This window comes from Epinephelus fuscoguttatus, linkage group LG18 (assembly GCF_011397635.1).
Source record: "Epinephelus fuscoguttatus linkage group LG18, E.fuscoguttatus.final_Chr_v1".
In the NCBI taxonomy this organism is placed as follows: domain Eukaryota; kingdom Metazoa; phylum Chordata; class Actinopteri; order Perciformes; family Serranidae; genus Epinephelus; species Epinephelus fuscoguttatus.
Genome location: NC_064769.1, coordinates 29,552,417 through 29,575,198, shown reverse-complemented (window position 1 = coordinate 29,575,198; position 22,782 = coordinate 29,552,417). Strand labels below are relative to the sequence as shown.

The 22,782-nt window shown below is 40.9% G+C and overlaps 1 protein-coding gene across 1 annotated transcript; it reads left to right on the top strand.

Moving 5' to 3' along the window:
- Window positions 1–743: 743 nt before the first annotated feature.
- On the top strand, window positions 744–14,366 carry zgc:92275 (cholesterol 7-desaturase nvd). The gene is made up of 7 exons (XM_049604363.1): window positions 744–1,143; window positions 7,366–7,554; window positions 9,002–9,180; window positions 9,373–9,498; window positions 9,796–9,915; window positions 11,902–12,078; window positions 14,205–14,366. Exons 1-7 carry the CDS (start codon window positions 744–746, stop codon window positions 14,364–14,366), a joined length of 1,353 nt encoding a protein of 450 aa, XP_049460320.1.
- Window positions 14,367–22,782: the final 8,416 nt, after the last annotated feature.

Below are 22,782 nucleotides of genomic sequence, written 5' to 3'. Positions count from 1 at the left end.
TCCACCCCCATCTCTAAGACCAGCACCAGGCTCAGCAGCAACAGATGCCTATGCCAGTGCCTAGATAAGAAAGCAGAGATACTGTGGCGTCTGAATAGAGTGATGAAATTTGTCTTAAATTCAATCCCAGGTGGCATTAAAAAAGTCTTAAGAAGTCTCCTCAGGGAAAACATCTTCTCTGGAGCACTCTATATGACACCTCTCATGGTTTTATAGCACTTTCTGACAAAGGTGCTGTGGCTATTGCACCTTCAAGAGATGGGTGCCATACAGCATATGATTACAGCTATGATTACAAAAGAACTTCTTTTGGGCACCATTTTGTTAGAGTGGACACATTCTGAACTTGCCACTGAATTAATTTAATCAACTTTGTTCACTGGGTTGACAGAGGGATAAATCAGGCCATCGTGTTAATATTATTAAACCACTTACAGCCTACTATGCAGTCTGAAAGAATCTCTGACTGCTTGTTAGGAGCTAGTGATTAACACCCATTAAGAATAAAAGATGGTAACAGATAATCTCGGTGCTTTTATTTTGAAATCATTTGCACTGAGTTGATCTGATCTAATTAGGTAAATCCAGGTAAAGTGATAGCAGCAGAGAGAAAAGTGGGGGCCCCAAGTAAAAGTTTTGCTCAGTGCCAAATGTCAGTCGGGTGTGGCTTCAAGTCTCGTCTCCAAAGCACCCGGACAAATATCATCATGTCAAAGTAAAGGAAAGGGACACAACTGATAAACATGTGCACTGTGAAGGTGGCTGTGATTATTGGGCTGGGAGTAGGTGCGATGCTTCTCACGCAAAGTGAAACCCCGCTGGACTCTGCAGGCACTGGGTACCGGCAGGTATGGAGGGATTGGGGGCTGCTCATGCGGGCTGTGGTTTGCATCATCGCCGGAGTCTCCCTCCTCGCCCTGGCCTGGCTGTACAGGCTACTCTTCGCCCCCCTGGAGCTATTCAGGGGCCCCGATGATGTGGGATACATCGCCGAGGACGGTCGCTCCAAAGCCCGGGCGGCAAATGAGGTCCGCCGCAGGAGGAAAACCGGAGAGCTGCCTCCTGTGTATCCAAACGGCTGGTTCCGAGTGCTGGACTCACGCATGCTACAGAGAGGGGAGGTCAGGAGTGTCTCTGTTCTAGGTAGGACAATCAGCAGTGGTTGCATTACATAAAGCATGGAATAACTAAAGTAACCAGCTGACATAATAGAGACGTAAAAGTGTATGTAAATGCTGACCACCAGTGGGTGACAATCATAAATAAGACACTAAAGTAGCAATAATAAGTTGTAGGCCTATTTTATTTTGAAAAAAGACATATCTCACTAACATGAAGTTCAGAGATTTTCTGGTGTCCTCGAACTTTTCTTTATTTTGAGGCATTTTCGTTGTCCTTTCAATTTGTTTGGTTTCTGTGAGAGAGTAGAGGAGTAACATTAGCCATCAAAGTGTGTAAACTGAGATTTGTTAAATTCTGACATGTTAGCACAAAATACAACTCTGCATCCCTGCTGCAGGCATCAGTGTGATGTCATATTTAAAACCCCTCAATTAGATGTGAGATGCAGACAGATGAAGTTCGTGAACCAGTATTGTCAGACTGTTTTTTTCTCCTTAAGTCTCCATGACCATGCAAGGCTTTTCACCGTGGTTTGTGGGGTATAACTAAATGCTGCTCTTTCTTGTTTACTTTGAACTCTGGGCAACAGTTTGCACAGGATTTAAGTGTGTCTGAGATATTCTGCTCCTACCTTGCGTGGACAAGTTTGTCTAAGTCATACCTGGACATGAATCCTCCAATTTTTGCTGTATTTTTGAGAGGGTTATTGATTGATAAGTGACTGTGTGTAGGATTCAGTGGCATCTAGCATTCATGTTGCTTAACTGAAACTTCTGTGGAAGAGAGCCCACTCCAGACGCATATATTAACGTCTCATTCTAAGGCAACAGATAGACAACAATTCTTATTTTCAGGTGATTACAAACTAATTAAAACATAGTCATAAAAGATCCAGTGTGTAGCATGAAGGGCAATTTATTGGCATGTTTTCTACAGTGCAGCCTGGTTACCTGAATTCAAAAGGCGTTGTGTTTACATTACTTTAGATCAGAGGACAGCAACCATTACTATCAAAAGAGCCATTTTTGGCCAAAAAAAGTATAAATCTGTCTGGAGCAGCAATACATATTTGTGCCTTACAGTGACGACAAGACAGCCTATTTAATCTAAATTATCCTATAAACATTCCTAATGGGCTAAATGAGATAGGGCCATACCCATTTTCGGGTTTTTGCGTTGGCTGGAGTTCTCCTACACGCTTGGCACTACAGCTTTAGCAAACTCAGAATTATGTCAGTCAAATCAGATTTTGGCTGTTCAGTGCAAATATTTGCCTTCTTCCATAGCCTATAGAGTTTCAGAGGGTTTCAGGGTAAAGCGTGACACTCAGTGTGACAGCGGCATTCACATAATGTAATGTGTAATGTGGCCAGGCTAATTACGCTAATGACAGTTTGGATATGTGCAACAATACTGGATTTCTGTTTTTCAAAGCCAGAGACTGTATCATATTAAGTTGCTTAGAGCTGTTAATTCACCACTTCTCAGCAGAAGGCAGAAGATAATGTTATCTCTGAGCCTGACTGGACAAAGCTTCTCTTTCCCTGGGCAGCTGCCTTCGTGTACGCAGCTGCCTGCACTGAAGAGTAGCGTGAAAGTGAGGAGGGCTCACTCTGCAGCTAAATCTGAGGACCAAAATAGTGTCCCCCTCCGTGACTGACAAAAAAACAGGACAAAAAAACAGGAATATCAGTTGACTAAGGGTTCTCCGACTCATGATTGGAATCTCCACTTATCAGGTGGCAGCCCTACTTGGCACACAGGAGAAGTTCCAGTTGGTTGCAACCTGCAACCTTAGCTGCAAGAAGCCACTAAATCCTACACGCTTGACCTGTAAACAATGGTGGCACATTTTCAGCTCTTTAGGTTGTATTCTGTTCTGCTGACCTTTCTACAACTCTGATGTTTGTCAGTTCACCTGGTCTCTGTTGTCCTTTCTCAGGCGTTGTGAGGTGATGTTGCCAGGATAAGAGAGACAAGCTCATATTACAGAGTTTTTAAGGTATACATTTGAAACGCAATGGCTGACCCTCTGTGTTAGAGTAGTTTAGTGATTAGGGTGCTTAGTAACACTCATCCTTTAAAACAAAGCCCCATTGTTGCAGGTCAGTCAAGCTTTGTTTGATTTGAAGTTGTCATGGAGATTGAGGCGTTTATCCTTAGCTGCAGCTAAGGATTAATTTTATTATCAATCAGTCTGTTGATTCCTGATGAATCATTTCACTCATCAATGTTTTTGTTAAGGCTCTAAAATGTCATAAAATAGTGCCTTCAAATGTTTACAGCCTTTTCGTATCACAAGTAAAAGGCAACATTTTTATATACAGTAAATCTTCAGCTGAAAGTGCAGCAAACATAACTATTAATCTTTTTCAGTACATTTTATTTTATCTTAAATATCTGTCGGTGGAATCCTCGTCATTCAAATATTAAGTGGCTCTATTTTATGCACCCTTCACTGCTTTAACATTTTCATATCTTTGAAATCAAACAGGTCCAACAAAGTCTCTCATGACTGATTGATTTAAGAGCACTAGCTCATTTCTTTCACTTCGTGTTGATGATGATCTGACAGCCAGTCTATCCTGAATCTGCTCTATGATCATATGACTCATCACTCACAGCCTTAAAGCTTTCAATTTCATATTTATGCCCTTGTGTTGCTTAATATGCATCCTATTTCTAAGTTGAAGTCTATTTCACACGCCCATGTGTGATTTATTTCGGCATCTTTTCATCGCGGTGTGTGATTTAAAAACAGTTATGTGTTTCACATTTTAGATTTGTTACTCTCGTGGTGATGCTCAGTGGGACTGTTTGATCTCTACACGGAGTTTCTTTGAGTTTGAGTTCAAATACGTTTCAAAGAGCGCCTGGTGCTTTCATGCCTCCGTCACATCACCTGCCATTTATAAACAGTATATGAAAGGTTCTCTACCTGGAAAAGATATCCACCACTGAAAAGGAACACCTGCTCTTGCAGAGAGGATCAGCATACGGTACACTCAAAGCTAATGATACCTTTTATCCACTAGTTTTCCATTTAAATGCTTCATCTATTTAATTGTGAAAGAATTTGCATCACAACTAGTTCCAGTAGGTTAACAGGAACTTCAACTTGTTTTGTGCCACCAAAAGTCCAAGATATTCAGTTAATGATAATATAAAAAAAAGAGAAAAGCAACAAATCAACATCCGGTTTCATTCAATCTTATACTTATGAGAGCTTTAAATCAAGCAGAGAGACTAGTACATGTAGTTTTTGAAGGTTATTCCAGGTGAGAGAAGCAGACTGTAGCTACAGTCAGAGCTCTGTTTAGTCAAAAATGTACAAATGTACGAAGAGAATTTATTCAGTATGGCTTTATAAATGAACAAATACCAGTGACCAAGCCTAAGAAATTAATAGCTCAATTCAATCAAAATTTATGTCACTTAATTTATGATGATTTATTAATCAGTTGCTTCAACACCAAATACAAAGTACTGTGATTATTTGATTAAAACAATCCCAACTCGGAGCTCAATAGTGGTGGAAATAAAGGTGATATGGATAAAAACTTGGAAAGAGGGAATTTCCAAACATTCGGGACTAAGGCCCACGTTGACTCAAGGAAAAACTGTTTAGATTTCGGTTGTCAAAGGTCAAGGTCACTGTGACCTCACATCTGTCTTAGTCTTGTTAGGCAGTTCCTTTCCCCAGCTCCTTCTTCACTCTTTATTGTTGCATTACTAACTCCACAGGGTACTTTTCTAATCTTCGTGTGATTTTAAAGTGACAATCATGAGAGAAACGTGGTGAAGAATAAAACAAACAACGTGTCATAAAATGTCGTCTTGTAAGAGATAAAATAAGGTAGTCCAAAACTAAAATCCTAAACTTAAGATAATCAGTGGGCATTAAAATCAATAAGATAGCAATAAAATAGACAGACAGCTCAGATAAAGGGCCCTGGTTGCAAAAGCTCTGTCCCCTTTAGTCTTCAGCTTGGACTATGGAAAAAGAAGGCTACGTAAAGGTTCATAAGGGACTAACAGGTCTGACATGTAATCTGGAGCCAGGCCATGAAGAGCCTTAAAAGTAATCAATAAGATTTTAGAGTCAATCCTAAAAGAAACAGGGAGCCAATGTAAAGAGGCTAAAACTGGTGTGATGTGGTCGTGCGTCTACTGATGTTTGCCTTACAGCTTCTTCAACTAAAGACAATCGCCATCATCCAAATTCTGAGTGTGTCACAAAATTTGGGCTAAATTTTTATAAGATGACTGCTGCTACGACCCACATGTACAAACCAACCAATCAAAATATGTCACGAAATGACGCGGAGTACACTAGCCAAGACTCTTAGGCTCGAGGGAATTTCTTCAAATTTGGTGTAAATGTCCACTTAAACTCAAGGATAAGCTGATTAGAATTTGATGGTCAAAGATTGCTGTGATCTCAACAAACACATTTTATGGCCAAACCTTAAGAATTCATATGCTAATTATGACAAAATTTCATACAAATATCTGATTGCTGAATTTATGCACTGTACATGTTGGAAAACAATAGAGAGAATGTGAAAGCCTTACTGTCTTGATGCTTGACATAGAGATAAGACAGACCTGTATCTTCCTTACATATTCTTTGGTCTGCTCTCTCCCCGTCTTGTCCCATGTAGCACAAGTTTTCACCCTGACATTTTGATGCCCCACATTCTGTTGAACCAAGTCAGACCTCGGCTCCCTTCAGGTTCTGCATCCTGCTGTGAATGACTGCAGAGTCTTGCTCCTAACTTTTCTCCGCAGTCATCCATTTACATCATATATTAAATTCCGCCTCGTGGGTCTTTTCCCCTGCGCTGCTCTCACACATACTGCACTGTGGCTCACTTCTAGGGACAGCAGTGCAGTGCTGTGTCACCCCTCATTTGGATGGGCCTTATTTTGGATTTCTCAGAATTTTCCTAAGAAGTAACCTGTCCTTGTTCAAATTAGTTTGAACAAGCAGCTTATTATTATGACCATTATTAACATTTATTGAAGGTGATAACCTATACTGGCTGTAGTTATTATGACCAAAGCAAAAAAGCAAGCCAGGTTACATAGTATAAAGAGCAACAAAGCTGACATAGGGTGGAGGCTGGGGGGAGACAGATTGGTCATACAAACAAAGGACTTTCACTCAGGAGACCGCTGTTCGTCTCTGTCACTACCAAATCTGTACCTGAAACCCAGTTTGCTCAGGTCCCATTCCCTGACCAATGGGCTGTCCTGAACCTAACTGTTCAAGGTCAATAGAATACTGCAGGCATGATGTGGCTTTGTAGGCCGAACTAGAAGTTATCAACACTGCTTCCCTTGATGAGTAAGCCAATGGGATTTTCCCATTTCCCAATGTCCATTTCTGATTCCCATCATCGTCAGGTGTAAGGAAAAAACACAATGGGTAAAAAGGAGCACACAGAAACAAACAAAAGAATACATTGTACAGAGAAAACAGTGAACAAAATTTAGGAAAAGCTCCTGTAGGTTGTATGAAAGGGTAGTAACAAATGACATAAATGGTCATATGGCTTAGAGGACTTGTTGCAACATGTGGTGCCTGACTGAGCCCAGATTCAGGCTGAACATGCACCATACAAACTGAGTCCAAAGATGTACTGTACTGCAGCTGAAATCTATCCCAGGAACCTAATCTGATCAGGTCAAGTGTAACCATCTAAATCAGTGACTTCAACCTTTGCTATTTATCATTTACAAAAGTCAGTTTGACAGAGGAATGTGGGTGGAGAAAAGCTAAATAAGCATTTTAAAGGACCCACACTGCGTCTGTTGAATTTGAATTTGAAAATCATTTCAAAGACGCTCAAATCACATAAAAAAATCTACTTATAGAGGTTTTTTCTAAGTGTTTTATTGATTTTCAATGTATTTATCCCACAAAGACACAAAACATGTATATTTGACACCAATTCAACTATTCCTCGACTCATTTTTATAGTAAAAGAATATTTATTAACATGTGAACATATGAATAAAATTGTGGAAAGTCTTTGGTGATTAGACCCAGTAGAGATGGTGTGATTTAAGGAGGGTGATGACACCATAGTCAAATAGGGATACTTAAATTCTTAAATTCTGGAGATTCTTATAACTTTATATCCTTCATTTTATTACGTTACCATTGTGTTCCGAAGTGGCAGCTCATTTATGAAAATGTCTTTAAGTGTTTGTCCGTGCTGCAATTCATCTCCCCAGGTGAGCAGTTGGCGGTGTTTCGGGGCCAGGACTGGAAGGCCTACGTGGTGGATGCCTACTGCCCTCACCTGGGTGCTAACCTGGCTGTAGGGGGACGGGTGGTGGGAAACTGCATAGAGTGTCCCTTCCATGGATGGAAGTTTCAGGGGAATGATGGCAAGTGCGTGAAGATCCCCTATGCAGAAAAAGGTATGAAATAAAGGTGGTGTCCAGTGCCACAACAATATGCCGTTTAAATGTTTATTGTAATTCAGGAGGTGTTACTTGTTGAGGGATGATGAATGGATGTAAGTGGGGGTGAAGGTGGAAGAGGGATGTCTGACTGTGACGATGGTCTGGGAGGATGAACTGGAGATCAGGCGGAGGGAGACTCGGTGTGGGGGTTCTGTCTTAGGCATTTTTCCTACCCGAGCTGATTACAGGCCCCCCAGACGGTACCTAGAATGAGACATGGGAGACGTATGCAGGAGACTGAATCAGGAGAGATGATGGGAGAAGGGAAGAGAGGATGAAGGGATGTTGGGAGAGATGAGGTAGGGAGGATGACGGATGAAGGGAAGGGAAAAGGAGGATGGGTCGAGAAATCTGAGACAAACGGATCAGGATGGGTTGACCAGGTATGAGTAGGCTTGACGGGTAATCAGGGGTGTGGTTGAAGCGTGGCCCATGAATTAACTTCATATGTGTGGTCTATAAAATATCAGAAAAAGGTGAAAAATGTGGATCAGTGTTTCTCAAAGCCCAAGATGATGTCCACAAATGTCTTGTTTTGTCCACAACCCAAAGATATTCAGTTTACTGTCACAGACAAGTAAAGAAACCACAAAATATTCACATTTAAGAAGCTGGAATCAGAGAATTTTTACTCTTTTTTGCTTTAAAAAAATTACTCAGATTAAAGACAATCAAGTTAATTGGCGATTAATTTAATAGATGACAAAAAGCTCATTCATTATCTTAAAAGATGTACACAATTTGACAGTTTCAAACATGTTACTTGTACGTCTGCTGCTGTTTCTTAAAAGTTAAAAGCCTTGCTACAGTTGTGGCGACAGTAGTGCTAGTGGAAGAAACAAGATCTTGATGCTGTTCTCAGAGCCTTACCAGTAAAATGCACTGGTCGTTCCTGAGGGTAGTGCTGCAGGACGTCTTGTGACAGATGTCTAATATCTAACCCTAACATCTCAGTCTGTGTTTGATGCAAGAGATTCTGATATTTTTTGTGTACGATTGAAACAGTTGGGCCTACGGTGGTGCTCGCAGAAAGTTTAAAGGGGCCAGCAAAAAGTATTGAGGTTCATACCCTGGAGAGCATGAATAGCTGCGGTGAATCTGTATGTATTTTGTCAAAGCTGGACGTTTGTTTGTGCACAAAGTTGAAAATTTGTCCAGAAGGTGGTGCTAGAGTAAAGCTGAAAATGTTTTAACCTCTGCAGACCATGGATGTGATAAGTTTAAAAGCTGACTTTAAATTACATTTGTAGGTCATATGTAAGTCGAAGCTGGTGAAGATGGATATCTCTATCTGTTAGGAAATAACAATGGATTGTCAAAATAAAATGCTACCAGTTTCCCTGTATGCATGCTGTCTAAAGAGCCTGTATGATTCAGATTTGGGTTTTAATTTGTGATCCAGTGCCAGAGTTTGCCAAGGTGCGCTGCTGGCCCAGCTGTGAGGTCAACGGCCAGATCCTAGTGTGGTTTCACTGTGATGGAGAAGATCCTCAGTGGACCGTCCCAGAGCAGCAGGAAATCACAAAGGGCGAGTGGGTCTATCGGGGGAGGACTGAACATTTTATCAACGCTCACATAGAGGTAGGTGCATATGTGTTCGATTGAAGATGAGGTGTTTTTATTAGTTGGGCATCTGTATTTTTTCATAATAATAATAATAACTCAATAATTATCAATCCACTTTCTGTGGTCTCCAGGCAGAGAAGATGCTTGTCTTACCAGACTTTTAACACAATGATGAGAATGTGTCATTGTGACCTTTCCCCCGTGTAGGAGATTCCTGAAAATGCAGCAGACATTGCTCACATTGCTCACCTGCACACGCCAGGCATTGTCAGTGGAATAGATCTGCGTTACACCAACAGCAAAACCTGGGAATTTGTGCGGCATGACTGGAAGGTGAGGATCTTTCTAAGGTGAAAGATGCTACACATGATGATGCTTTTACAATCCTCAGAGTTTCAAGGATGCTAAATCAGTTCTAAATGTTCATCAGTGTTAAAAACACTCTTAACGTAATGTTTTAAGCCACACCAGCAGTGTGTATGTAGTGGCTGTTCAGTGGTATTTAGATTTTAGATGGTGCAGAGCCCTTTATTTAATCCTTTTTATTCATTACCTATTATTTAACAGTAGATTTCTGTGTGTCAATGCCACTGTATTTACTTTGTCTGCATGTGTGTGTGTTTATTCAAGGTTCAGTGGGAGCCAGAGTCAGAGCCCAACAAGCATTGCTCACAGATGTTGGTGAAACATGCGCTTACTGTGTTTGGATGCCACTGGCCTCTGCTGGATGTTTGTGTTGTGGCCAGACAGGTACAGTATAGTCCAAAGTAGGTTGCAGTTTGTGTGTAATTTCCTGTGACTGAATTATGAATGATATTGAAACCATCATCTATAATTTGATCAGTGATTGCGTTCAAATTAAAATGGATTCCACCCACATCATACTATATAATGACGAAAACCCTGTCTGTGTGTGTGTCTGTGGGTCTGTTCCACGTTTTTCTCCTCACTGACTTGGTCAATCCATGTGAAATTTGGCACAGTGGTAGAGGGGTCATGGGAGGATGCGAATGAAGCGATATTACATCAATTGGCCAAAGGGGGGCGCTATAGCAACCGATTGAAATTGCAAACTTTGAATGGGCATCTCTCATGCCCCGTATGTCGTAGAGACATGAAACTTTGCACAGAGATGCCTCTCCTCATGAGGAACACATTTGCCTCAAGAACCCATAACTTCCGGTTATATAGATTTTTCAGCCATTTTGAATTTTTTGAAAAACACTTCAAATGGATCTCTTCCTAGGAAGTTTGAGCGATCTGCATGAAACTGGGTGAACATAATCTAGGGACCAATATCTAAAGTTCCCTCTTGGCAAAAGTTGGAAAACTTACTCAAACTGAGCTTCTATAAGGCAATGAATATTGCGGAGGGCGTGGCTCATCACATAAAGGTGTATAACATCTCAAGGGTTTCACCCATCACCACGCAACTTTGTAGGCATATGACCACACATAATCTGAGGGGACCCCTCCATTATTGACCCCATCAAACAAAATGGGGGCGCTAGAGAGCTAATTTCTTATCTAGGCCTAACCACCATATGGATTTTTACTAAACTTGATGGATATGTACCAAGAAAAAAAATGAATGTAATAATTTTCAAAATTCACAGCCTCTGTCATCTAATGAAATATTGTGCTCCAATCCATATCTGTTGGCATAAAGGATGTACGCACCTGTATTAACAAAGCAGTCTAATAGCAATCCAACCATTAAGACATTTAGTACAGCCTTAAAAACAGTATAGAGCCCAAATGATATGAACTGCGTGTGTGTTAGAAGAAAACAAAACAAGCAAGGGGCCTAAACTCAGTTTTCAGTGAGGTACAGTTTAGCAAAATGCTGGTCTGATGCAAAAACACCTCATGCATTAGGTGTGCCTGGAACATTAGCAACCGCTGTGCAGTCTGCACCTTTTTATCTTGCCGAGCAAATTATAGGCTATATGGTGTACCCTGAAACCACTAATCTCACTAGTTCAACGAGTTGCAAAGGGCCGCAGTGGGGGAGGGTCCTATAAGATCCAACACAAAGGGGAAAGTTATGGTTACTCCATTGTGTGCAGAAGTGGGTGGTTAGCAGTTGTGGGATGAAATTATCTTAATGACAATATGAGAGGCGGCCATTATTTGGCTTAACCATGCATGTAAATGAATTGTTCTCCAATAAATCATTGGCACTCGGGTCTGATGAAGACACATTTGCTTTTTACGCATTGCAGCTTCTGTAAAACAGGCCTGATGTCAAGTAAGGCAAACTAAAATTCATTATTTAACCTAACACATGGACAAATCAACAATATACACCAAAGCAAAGCAAAAAAGATACATAAATAGCATCAATTGCTGAAAATACCTGTGCAAAAATGCAAGTCATCATAATCCAGTGCCTATTCTGTATTAATCTGCCATTGTTTAAAAGCTTTATAGACATAGGTATAAATGGATTTTTAAATCTGTTCAATCTGCAGCGAGGTGCTCTAAATCTCCTACCAGAGGGCAGCAGCTCGCTCTCTGTATGCAGAACACAAGATGAGTCATTGACGATCTTATTGGCTTGACTTAGAGTAGCCTGCTCATAAATAGTCTGCAGGGAAATGTGCTCCTTAACACCAGTGATTTTCCATGCAGTATGGATTAACTAGAACAGTTTGGTGGTTACTGCACAGAGAGGTTATTGGTATTGTGGAAGATGACTGCAGGGGTTGCAATGATCATACATTTGTGTTTCAGGTGGGTCCAGGAGTGGTGTTCCTGCTGTTTGACCACAGTTTCCTCGGCCGGGGTGTCATCATGCAATCTGTGACTCCAGTGGAGCCTCTGCTGCAGTGTGTCTCTCACTCTATCTTCTATCAGTCTAATATCCCACCTCTGGTGCCCAAATTCATCCTCAAAGCAGAGTGCATTCAGGTGCGGTACACGCTTACCTTCTACTATCTCTGGCACACAGTCCTTCATTGTCACGCTGTTTAGTTTTGCAGCATATTTTCTGTGTTCTTCAGTCCTTGGATGCTCGTCAACCTGCCGTCCAGCAAATACAGGATATGTTAGCTTTTAGTTTTTCACTCCAAATAAATGGAACAAGTTACAAGAGATATTTAAACCGGACAGGTATGTGTCAGTAGATCATTTCAAGTTGCTCTGAAAATACGAATATTGAATTTAAAATGTGGTTTATTTAACTTACATTTACATTTTTATTGAGCTTATAATATTATAATTATTTTAGGAGTCATGCATGACTGATATTTTTTAGATTAATGTTTTTTTAAAGCGCAAATCCCCCCTGCAGTACTCCAAATCACCCCAAGGGGTACCTGTTTCCCCATTTGAGAAACACCGCAGCAGATTATTATTAGATATTTTGGACTGAACATCAAAACTCACACAGTAGCTGCACTGTATATACATAGACTGACTAATTTAGACTGCTGTAAGGTTTATAATGTACACTTGCTGTGATGTTCAGAGATCATTGTGTGCATTTGCCTCCCACTCTGCCTTTGGTTTAACTCTGCCTCCTCACTGCCACCACAAGTAACACCACACAGTCACAGCAAAGGTGTAAATAGCTCTCATTAAACTTGATAATTAGCTGTGTGGTGAGGTGGAAGAACACAGTCACTGGTTTAACAAATGGAAAAAATAACAAATAGGCTCCAATAAGCAAAGACAAAGGTGTTTTTCTGAATGGTAATGGAAGGTCTCCTATCACAGATTTCTAAGATTTCAGCCAAAATATGTTATCAGTTTGATTAACAAGATAAATGATTTGAGTAAACACAGAAAACATGAGGAATACAGATGGTGGTTGTGCTTCCTCCTCAAAGACAAGCTCGCTCTTATAAGTGGTTAGACCCCTGAAAAGGTCACGGTGTGTGTTTTGTGTCCCTGCAATGCTTATGTTTAAAAAAAGACTAGACCATTTTCAGGAGAAGATGTTTTCATTATGAAACAGGCTTCAATATAGGCTACTAAAGCAGCAAAGAATACAATGTTTATTTTCATTGTTTTTATAAGTAATCATGAATGTTTTATCCTTTATATTCAGACTTTTTGTGAAGGAAGCAGCAACAATCATTTCAAAAACTTTGGGTTTTAGTGTTAGTACAAGATTCACATCCCTTTTTCTTGGCCACACATCTCTGACAGACTAAGTGAAGATGATATGTATCTACTAAAGATCCTGCTGGCAGCAAGTCAAAAGGCCATTATGAAATACTGGATCCAGAAAAACTGCCCCACTGCTTGCCTCTTTATTAATACTGTTGAACACTTCCATCCTCTGGGACAGATGACATAATCCATACGACTTCAAAAAGAATTGGGAGAAAAACAGTGGAGAAAATGGTGTATTTATTCAGCCAGTGATTATTCTATGTACCATATTAAACATCCCATGACATCATACTTGTCTTTTCTATTTTCTTATTTTTTTGTTCCTAAATGTAAAAAATGTTTATAAATAAAAAGTAGAAAAGAAGAGAACTTTACCTAAATGAAACAGTCTAAAAACTGGCAAAATTACAAATGAAATGAGAATTTTTAATGTATTTATTTACTCGAGTTCTAAATGGGTTAAATTATTTTGTCATCTTGCCATTGCATGTGGCATTAACACAAAGAGCCACCAGGGGAAACTCAGTTTTGGAGGCCATTTCAAGAGGTGGAGTTTGACTGAGGACCGAAATGCCAAATCTCAGCAGCTGATGGAGAAACAGTGGAGTGACATTTAATCAGCAACGGTTCACACAGAAATCCCTGCTGATGAATTATAATAAATTAATGCAACGACACAGTGAAATAATGCAGATTGCTCTTTGAGTCATTATTTAATTCTTAATCCTGGTAAAGTTAAAGTGTGTTCCTTCTTCTTTATCTGTGCCACCTGTTTTCTTATCAAGTGCTCAAGGGAAGTAATGAGGAGAGAGGAAACCTTACATATATTATGCTGTTAACATAAATTAACATTCATATGGACTCAGTGCACAAGCCTGTCTAGTGACCTTCCCCTGTTTTCTTCTTCTTGTGTCTAGTTTGAGCGAGACGTGATGATCTGGAACAATAAGAAGTACATCTCCAAGCCTCTCCTCGTGAAGGAGGACTCAGCCATCCAGAAGCACAGGCGCTGGTATAGTCAGTTCTACAGCGAGAACAGCCCGCGGCTGCAATACCAGCGCGACACTTTAGACTTCTGACCTCCCCGAGCTACAGGAGGAGAGATCAGTGGAGAAGATGTCAGGTCAGGGTTGACGTTAATCAGAGGTCGCAGAGGAGGGAGTCCAGGATTGATTTTCGTCCGTCACTTAAAATAAATGAAAGGAGGTGAGGACAGCGGACTTTTTTTGGAAGCCTGAACCTAACGTTTGACCTTATAAACTCCTTTTTTAAAGACTTTTAAGCTTTATATATGTAAGTGCCTACAGCTGTCATTCAGTGTGAGTGGATTCAGCCCATGAATGTGAATGGCATTGCTGTTACACTGACCGTTAGATTGTCAAAGCCACTTTGCTCTGCAATATGTGAATAACCACTTAAACTGTGATACATTTTTAACCAATTACGGTCATGTTTTTTCTGTCTGTATGTTTAATATTGGTAAATCTAAACCACCAACCTTTAGTTTCAGTTCAGTCAAAAGGCTTCTTTGTCAGTATGTGTCACAATATTGTGATTTGTTATCAGTTTCTTTCTCACTTTGGCTTTATCTGCCTCTGCCGCAGGTGTGTTTGTTTTCCCATTGATATCTCAGGTTACTCAGCAGCCGGATGATTGTGATTTTCACGTCATGGCGGTGTGCAATGACACCTTAAAGGAGCAATTGGTAATGCCTGGCCACATGCTGCTAAGAAATGGAGGGCAGCATTGTACTGGTCCACTACTGGGTCCATACAATCATTAGTAAATGATATAATATGCAAACTGCTAAAACTCTTAGTGCCGGCCAAAATAAAACTGCTATGGCATATTGTAAACACATGACATCTGCCTGTAGTTTATAGATTGCCACCGAAAAAGAATTTTCCTAATCGACCAATAGTCGTCATTTAGGGCCATTAGTCGACTAGTCGATATAAATTTAATTATTAAATGATATATTTTGGGCGGGGCAACACAATGGTTTGAGTTGAAGGTGTGAGAAAGAATAGTATCAGTAACATTGTTAACACTGTGCTACATTACAGAGAAATACAAAACCGTACTAATGAACCTTCATTAATATAGGCCTATATTTTATCTCCAAGTGCACGTCACTGCGCGAGCTGCCTGTTAATGACGCTGTGGGCTAATGGGCATGTAGCTACTTCCATGTTTCAGATGATACGTCATGTTTGTAGTCGACCAATGAAGATGAGTTTACATATCACCTTGGGTTCGTCCTTCACCTTCTCAAAATGATCCCACACTTTGGATTTCCTGCCCGACATGTTATTAACTAGCCTGTGGAATAACCGCAGGTACCAGCCCTGGAAATTAGGGGCCGTACACATGGTGTGTCTTTAACCGCCTAGAAACGTGAGGTCAGGCTCTGGGCACTTCTCTTCAGCCTTTTTTGTGCCAGCGTTCAAAAGTGCGGCAGCAGACTTTGAAATTCTGGTAGAGCATGAGGCCCTTGAGGCAATAAACAAATTTAACCCTGCTGCTAAAGGGGCTGTTTCGTTCTTTTACCGGATTTTGCACAACAATACTCCACTGAACACAGTGAGTCTTAGACAGGCATGGACGGATGAGCTGAGTGCAGAACTGGGAGATGAAGTATGGGATGAATGTTTAAAAAGTATACATGATTGCTCTGTAAATGTTAGGCATTGCCTTATACAGTTTAAGACATTGCATAGGCTCTATTATTCTAGAGAAAAACTACACAGTTTCTTTCCTGATGTTTCACCCATTTGCAACACATGTAAGTCTACGACTGGTAACTTAGCACATTCTTTTTGGTTTTGCAGTAAATTGTATACATACTGGAAAAGTATTTTTCATTGCTTCTCTATGGCTTATGGGAAATGTTGGGAGCCTGATCCATTTGTAGCCATTCTTGGGGCAACTACCCCTTTGTCTTCCACCAGTAAATATGAGAAAAAGGCTATCATATTTGGAACTGTGATTGCGAAGAAGTTAATCCTTCGGGCATGGAGGTCGGACATTGCACCCACGTACGATCTGTGGCTGAGAGAAATGGCAAATATGCTCCATCTGGAGAGACTGAGACTTTACAATGAAGACAGGGGAGACACGTTTGATAAGATGTGGGACCCGGTACTGCAACTGTTTCAAGGAAATGAAATGTATCTCTCATTTTACTCTTCACCTTGTACATTTTTTTTTTTTAATTTGTATGTTTGTATTTTATTGTCATGACTGTGGCTCCTATTATTATTATTATTATTATTATTATTATTATTATTTCTTACCTATGATGTGCTGATCCTGTTCATGTTTTTTGTTTTATTTGTTAGTTTTGGGGTGGGGGGAGAGAGGGTCTTTTTTCTATGATCTGTTTGTCCTATGTTCTTGTTTCATTCTGAAAAACAATAAACATATGTTTAAAAAAAAAGTAGGTTGCATCTAAGGTTGCTAAGTAACCTTAACAAACATTGTATTGCCAATCGCTTTGCAAGCTTATCCAAGAGAGCTGACGAAAAAACATGCACCAGGCACACAACACTGTGTGATGCAGGATGTAAACCCCGCAGTATATAAACGGCATTTGGAACATATATTCCTGCACGGTTTGTGTGGTGATAATGTAGCAGGGCGGGCCCTCTCCTATTTTTTAGTGGCCACTTTATCATCAGCGGGCTGCATTGAGTAAGTCCCCTGACCCCTAATTACTGGGCAGCGCTGCTAAGTGCTTTATCTATGCAGGTGTCTGCTACTCTGATGTGCATTTCCTACTTGGCTTCCAGGTTTGGCAGGTCTGCAGTTTGTGTGCTTCAGATGTCATGTGTCTTTGTGTTTTGGTTCCCAGTATTTGAAATGGCACCTGTTCACATTTTTGAATGCATCGGTAGCGCCGCTTCCAGCATTGGATGCTTGATAGGTGTGCTGCCAGGTCTGTGGACTGTTTACTCCTGGATATCAAACTGGACCAACATGGCAGCTCTTTTGGAAACTTTCTCTTATATAAGGAAAGCAGTTCAGCTGTTTCTGAACACATTTGAGGCGAGAGATAAGCCGGTTGTTACGTGTTTTGGGGATTTAACAGAAGCTGGACGCCTTTATTCAACCCTAAACAAATTCCCCTTCTCTCCAAACGCAACATGATGCTACCAGAAGGCACTGAATGTTTACATGACAGTAAATGGGAGGTGTAGAAATATTGGATCCTTTTGACACGTACCATAAGTGTAGCTGGCTTGTCTCCAAGCAGCAGATCCAGGATGATGTTGTCCTCTTCAAACTCTTGCTTACCACATCTATGCTTCTGCTGAGAGAGTGGCAGCTCTTACCATCTCAATGACGTGGAAACCATATGCCAGGGTTGTACATCAGGGTGGAGGGCCTATTCCATATTCCAGGCCCACACTTCCTGGATGTGTCTCTGCACCTCCACCTGTTTTGTCTCTTCATTGTATTGTCTCTGTATCAACTGAATTTACTTTTAGTGTTTCTTTTTATTGAATCTTTTGCACTGCAGCTGGTTCGGCTCCGCGGCGTAAAGTGTGTACTATTAAATTTGCGTTGCTGTTCTAGCAGATCCGAATGTAAGACAGTCGACTCATTATTGACTGAATCACTGATGGCTACAGCGCTGTGAGGCTTTATGAAACGATACTGTGCTCTAATCTTCAGTTGCCTGTGGTGATGTGGTGATTATGTGGGATTGGTTGGCATTACTTTTTAATTTCCGTTTGACTGTCAGATGGTCATAGAAGAGAGGAGACACATTTCAAAGCAAATAACCAGCGACGTTAAAAAGCACAATGCTTGTTATGAATATCTGATGAACTCCTCCCTTCTGTTCCCTCTCAATATTAAAATGTATTTTTGTCACTGTCTAATCTACAGATGTACTGTTTATTTAAATATGCAGAATAAATCTGTCTGCTCGGTTCTAATGTGTTTGCTCATGCATTTCTCGACTGGCAAAAGCTTTCCGTTGCACTGAATACGTTAGCGTGTTAAATTGAGCAGAAGAGTGAAATGTTCACTGTACTACTTGGCCAGTGGCACTTCTCTGAGGCTCATGTTATTGCTTAGCACTCCTTATCTGTGAATGTGCTTATCTTATCTGGGTCTATGGTGGAGACGGCTGTGTTGCCTTTGTTATACTGAAACATTACATCAACAGTTGGCTCACTTCAGCTTTGTTCAGGAAGAGAGAAGGTTTCCTGTAATAAGGAAACAGCTTGTGTTGGGGCTGTGTTACATGTGTCGAACAGACAGAAACAAATCTTCTGTTATGAGGGATGGCTGAGGTAGAAGACCTTCAAACTGAGGAGGAAGGAGTTGCACTGGAAGTAGAGCATGTGTCGTCTACAGAGGAGGCTTATGTCAGAGTTTTTTACACCACGCGGGGCAAGCAAGAAGACGAGAGCCTCTCAGTCACACAGCCTCTGCTTCAGCACAAACATCAGGACAGCCGTGATGAGAATCACAAAGCAGACACGCGAACAGCGACAGATGGGACTGACCGAAAGACATCTGTTCCACAAGAGCTGGAATTGGCTGGCAGGGATGAGCCTGGCTGCAGTGGAAGTGTCAGGAGTTTGTGCAGTGACAGCAGTCGGCACGAGTGCCCCATCTGCAGCGAGCGGTTCACCTCGCACGGAGATCACCGCGTCACCTTACTCAACTGCAACCATGAACTGTGCCACCACTGTGTGACTGGCATCATGAAGCGCGCCAAAGACCAGGGCCGACTGCGGTGCCCCTTCTGTCGACAGACCACTCCGTTAGCGCAGTGGGAGATCAGAAGACTGCAGGAGGAGTTGTACAGTAACAGCTTTTATGAACCTGGACCACCCCTCATCATCAATCCTGTCCCTGAACTTCAATCTGTCCCAGTATCACAGTTTTGCTGCTTTGCTGTGGAGGGACAGCTGGACACACACACACACATATGTGGATGCTGCCCTTCCTGCACTGTCAGAGGCCTCAGACTGGTGCGACCACACTCCCTGTGCTTGTCCATGAGTGCCCTGCTGCTGCTCTTCATAGTGCTGCTGGGCTACCTCCTCTACATGCTTGTTCCTGTTATAATAATGAACGTGCTTTTCAGTGATGGCTGAGTTCATAGCCAATCCTTTGAGTGGCTTCAGCTGACTGACTTCTGCAAAAACTGCCTGTTAGTTATTTTGGTACCATTACAAAGAAGTGACAAACACCTGCATGGTTGGGAACATACAGTGCCACTTTAAGGGAAGTTCTCCCTTAGTTACTCTGCAATGTCAAATCTCATTTATACTTCCACTGTTTTAATAACGTCATTTATTATTTGTCACGATTATTCCACACTCACCTTTGGACTCAGTCATTTCTGATTAAGGCCTGTACAGCAGTCTTTTACTGGAGATATTATAACTGGAAAAAGTCCAACTTGGAGTTGGCAAAAGCTAATGTGACTCAGGGTGTACACGAGGAATCAGTTTTTAAATGTAAATGTATTGAAAAAAGTAATCGCACAGCATTTCTAAAATATCTCTCAAACTGAAAGGATCTCTTATCAGTTTGTCAACCTCTGACTTTTGTTGTCTTTGAAGAGTGCTGCAGTTTTGTACTGCAGGATTTGCTGCCATGGATAAATGGGGGTTTGACTCGGGATCAGAACTCTTCATATCTTTCTGGGTCTTGTATTGACCTACTTCTCGTCAGAACTGCTCGGATGCTCTCTGCTGTGACTGCTGCATATTCTTAGCTACAAAAAAAACCCCAGCTTGATCTCCTTTCATAGTGCACATGAGGGAGACTTGGCCCTACAATTTAATCCTTTATATCCGTTTTATTCGTTCAAAGGGATGAAGAAAGATCAGTGATGAAAGCTGGAATGGAAGCTCCTATTTGTTTCTTTTTGTTGTTGTTGATGCACATGCACTTTTAAGTCTGTTGCTATTTATCTGTGCCATTAAAGAAGCATTTCACCGCTGGAAATATGTCATTTTTATTGAACTAGGCTGAATGTAGTAGAAGGATCAAATACTTTTGAAATTGGTGCTGTATGTGCAGAGAAAACAGGCTGTGGCGTTTGCTCTTGCTCAACAGGTTTTTAAAAAAAACAAAAAAAAAACTACAACTACCAGAATGCATTGCACTTCACCAGGCCAATAAACACTCCCACTGGTGGGTGACATATTGTGAGCTTTGCCTTTCAACACAGGAAACAAAATGGTGGCCAGCTGGTAACAAATGACCTGGATTTACTTTAAACAGTAAGATGAATATGTTTCTGAAAACATTTGAGTATCAATACTGCTTAGTTTTAACTTTATATCTCAGTAGTTCAGCCTCTATTTTTACAATACAGGAAACAGTAAGATGCCAGTCAAACAGTGCACTAAAATGTGTTTCTGAAGACATTTTAGGCAAGAAATAGGCAATACAGTAACAAAATCTTTATTTATATTTGATTAGCACTGCCTAATTTAACCATTTGATCTGAGTTTGGTCTGAGTTTAAGAAAGAGAGGGGCGGCTTACTCTGTCTAACTGCTTCTATACTCTGTGTCTCTGGTGGCAAGCATGCAAAAATGGGGAAAATCAGCTGAGAGATGAGCAGGTAGATATGTACACCGGCAAGATGGAGGAAAGTTAACCATAATTCATTTACACATAAGCCCTGTTTCCACCGAGCAGCACAGTACAGCTCGGTTCAGTTTGGTATCCATTTTTCCACTGTGAAAAGTTGTGGATGGTACCAATGGAACCGTTCCATACTGTCCCCATTTTTGGTCCCCCCTCTGTTGGGGTACCTAGCACACAGATCTGGTACTAAAAGGTGGAGCTGTGAACACTGCAGTCTGTTGATTGGTCAATAGATGACATTCACTCTGCTCATGGCTGAGCTGTGGCTGGTTTTGAGGCTCATGTAACCACTGTTCATACTGTGGAGAGGTTTATTAGTGGACTGTAAAATGAAAGGATGTTTTGCTGCCTCTTGCAGCAGCTGTAGTCTGAGAAAAACTGCCAGCAACTTTTAAGGGGGAATGTTTACGTTTATGTCGTATGCTGTAAAGCCCTGTGAGGCAAATTGTGATTTGTGATATTGGGCTGTATAAATAAAATTGAATTGAAATTGAAATTGAATTTACTTGTTGTAATGTTGCTCAGTGCATGAGCTGACAATGTGAATCCATCAGCGCGCCTTAAATTTCAAAATGACAACTTTGACCATTCCATTATTTTTTATTGTCTCTCCTGGATGACATACACTTTTAGTAATGAGTGGATATTCAAGCGTTTAAATATATATATATTAATTTCTCACTCTTGCCTGTTCGGTTTGTTCTAAACATGCCAGCGTGGATGGAGCAGTGATTGACAAGAATCCCATCCATTTTTTAACAGTACTGTTTGCGGTGGAAATGCCAAACAGACCTAGGGTCTAGGTACCATGTCTGAAGGGTTATTTATGGTTCCAAAGGTACCATACCAAAAGTGTTTGGTGGTAATGAGGCTATACTGTCCACATTGTTATGGTGCAAAGCTGGTTGACAATCAGCATTGTAGCCCTTTAAATGGTTAAATACTCATATATGAACTAGATGTCTGCTCAACTGTTTTTTTTTTTTGGTTGTTAGTCTTTTTAAAAGATTACAAAGGTACATCTTCGGGACGTTCTTATGGTCTAGTAGTCAAAGACCACATAATTATTCCAATACCCATGCCGCCATACTGTTTAGTATGCCTGAATAGGATTTAGCACATCCCAATACATAGTATGTCAAATTAAGTATGCAAAAAATACCAGGATGTCCAGCTGCATCCAGTTGTGTTTTGCAGTTTGCAAGCCAGCATGCTTTTGTGCCTATTCTGACCCACAGTCCTTTGTGCAGTGAAAGATCCATCACATCCACTGAGCCGCAGACAGATGACAGCTCATTGACAGCTGACAGAAGCTGCGATGCTGGATGACAGTGCATTGAGATGTGAGTACAACTTTTTTTCTTTTAAATGTTGTGCTATGAACTGTGAGGGTCATGAGCAAGAGAGTCAAAATTCAAGGCATAATGTTAATGAAGCAGTATGTTCTAGTTGTATGCATACTCTACGCACATTGTAAGGGCAGCTGCAGAACAAACTGAGAGTAAAAAGAAAAAGTATGAGATTTGGTAAATGACTCCGAATAGGTATAACTGCAGCTAGAGCAGTTACGTGACCCGTCCTCTAGCTACATGACTCACCCACCATACTTACATGTCAGGCCACGATCAGCCCCCCTGGGCCCGAATGCGGAAGTCCTGACAAAATTGCTAAGTTAGTGAATAGTTAGCTATGATATTACATTAAAAGCTAATGTCAGCTATGAAGTATTATGCTAAAAAAGAGGTGGTTAAGGTTAGGACAAGGGTAATGGGAAGGGTTACATCTCCTTATTTATAGAGTGAATCACATCTTCAAGTATTCCTCTGAATTATAAAGTGGATAATTGCTACATTTGGTCTAATTTACTCAC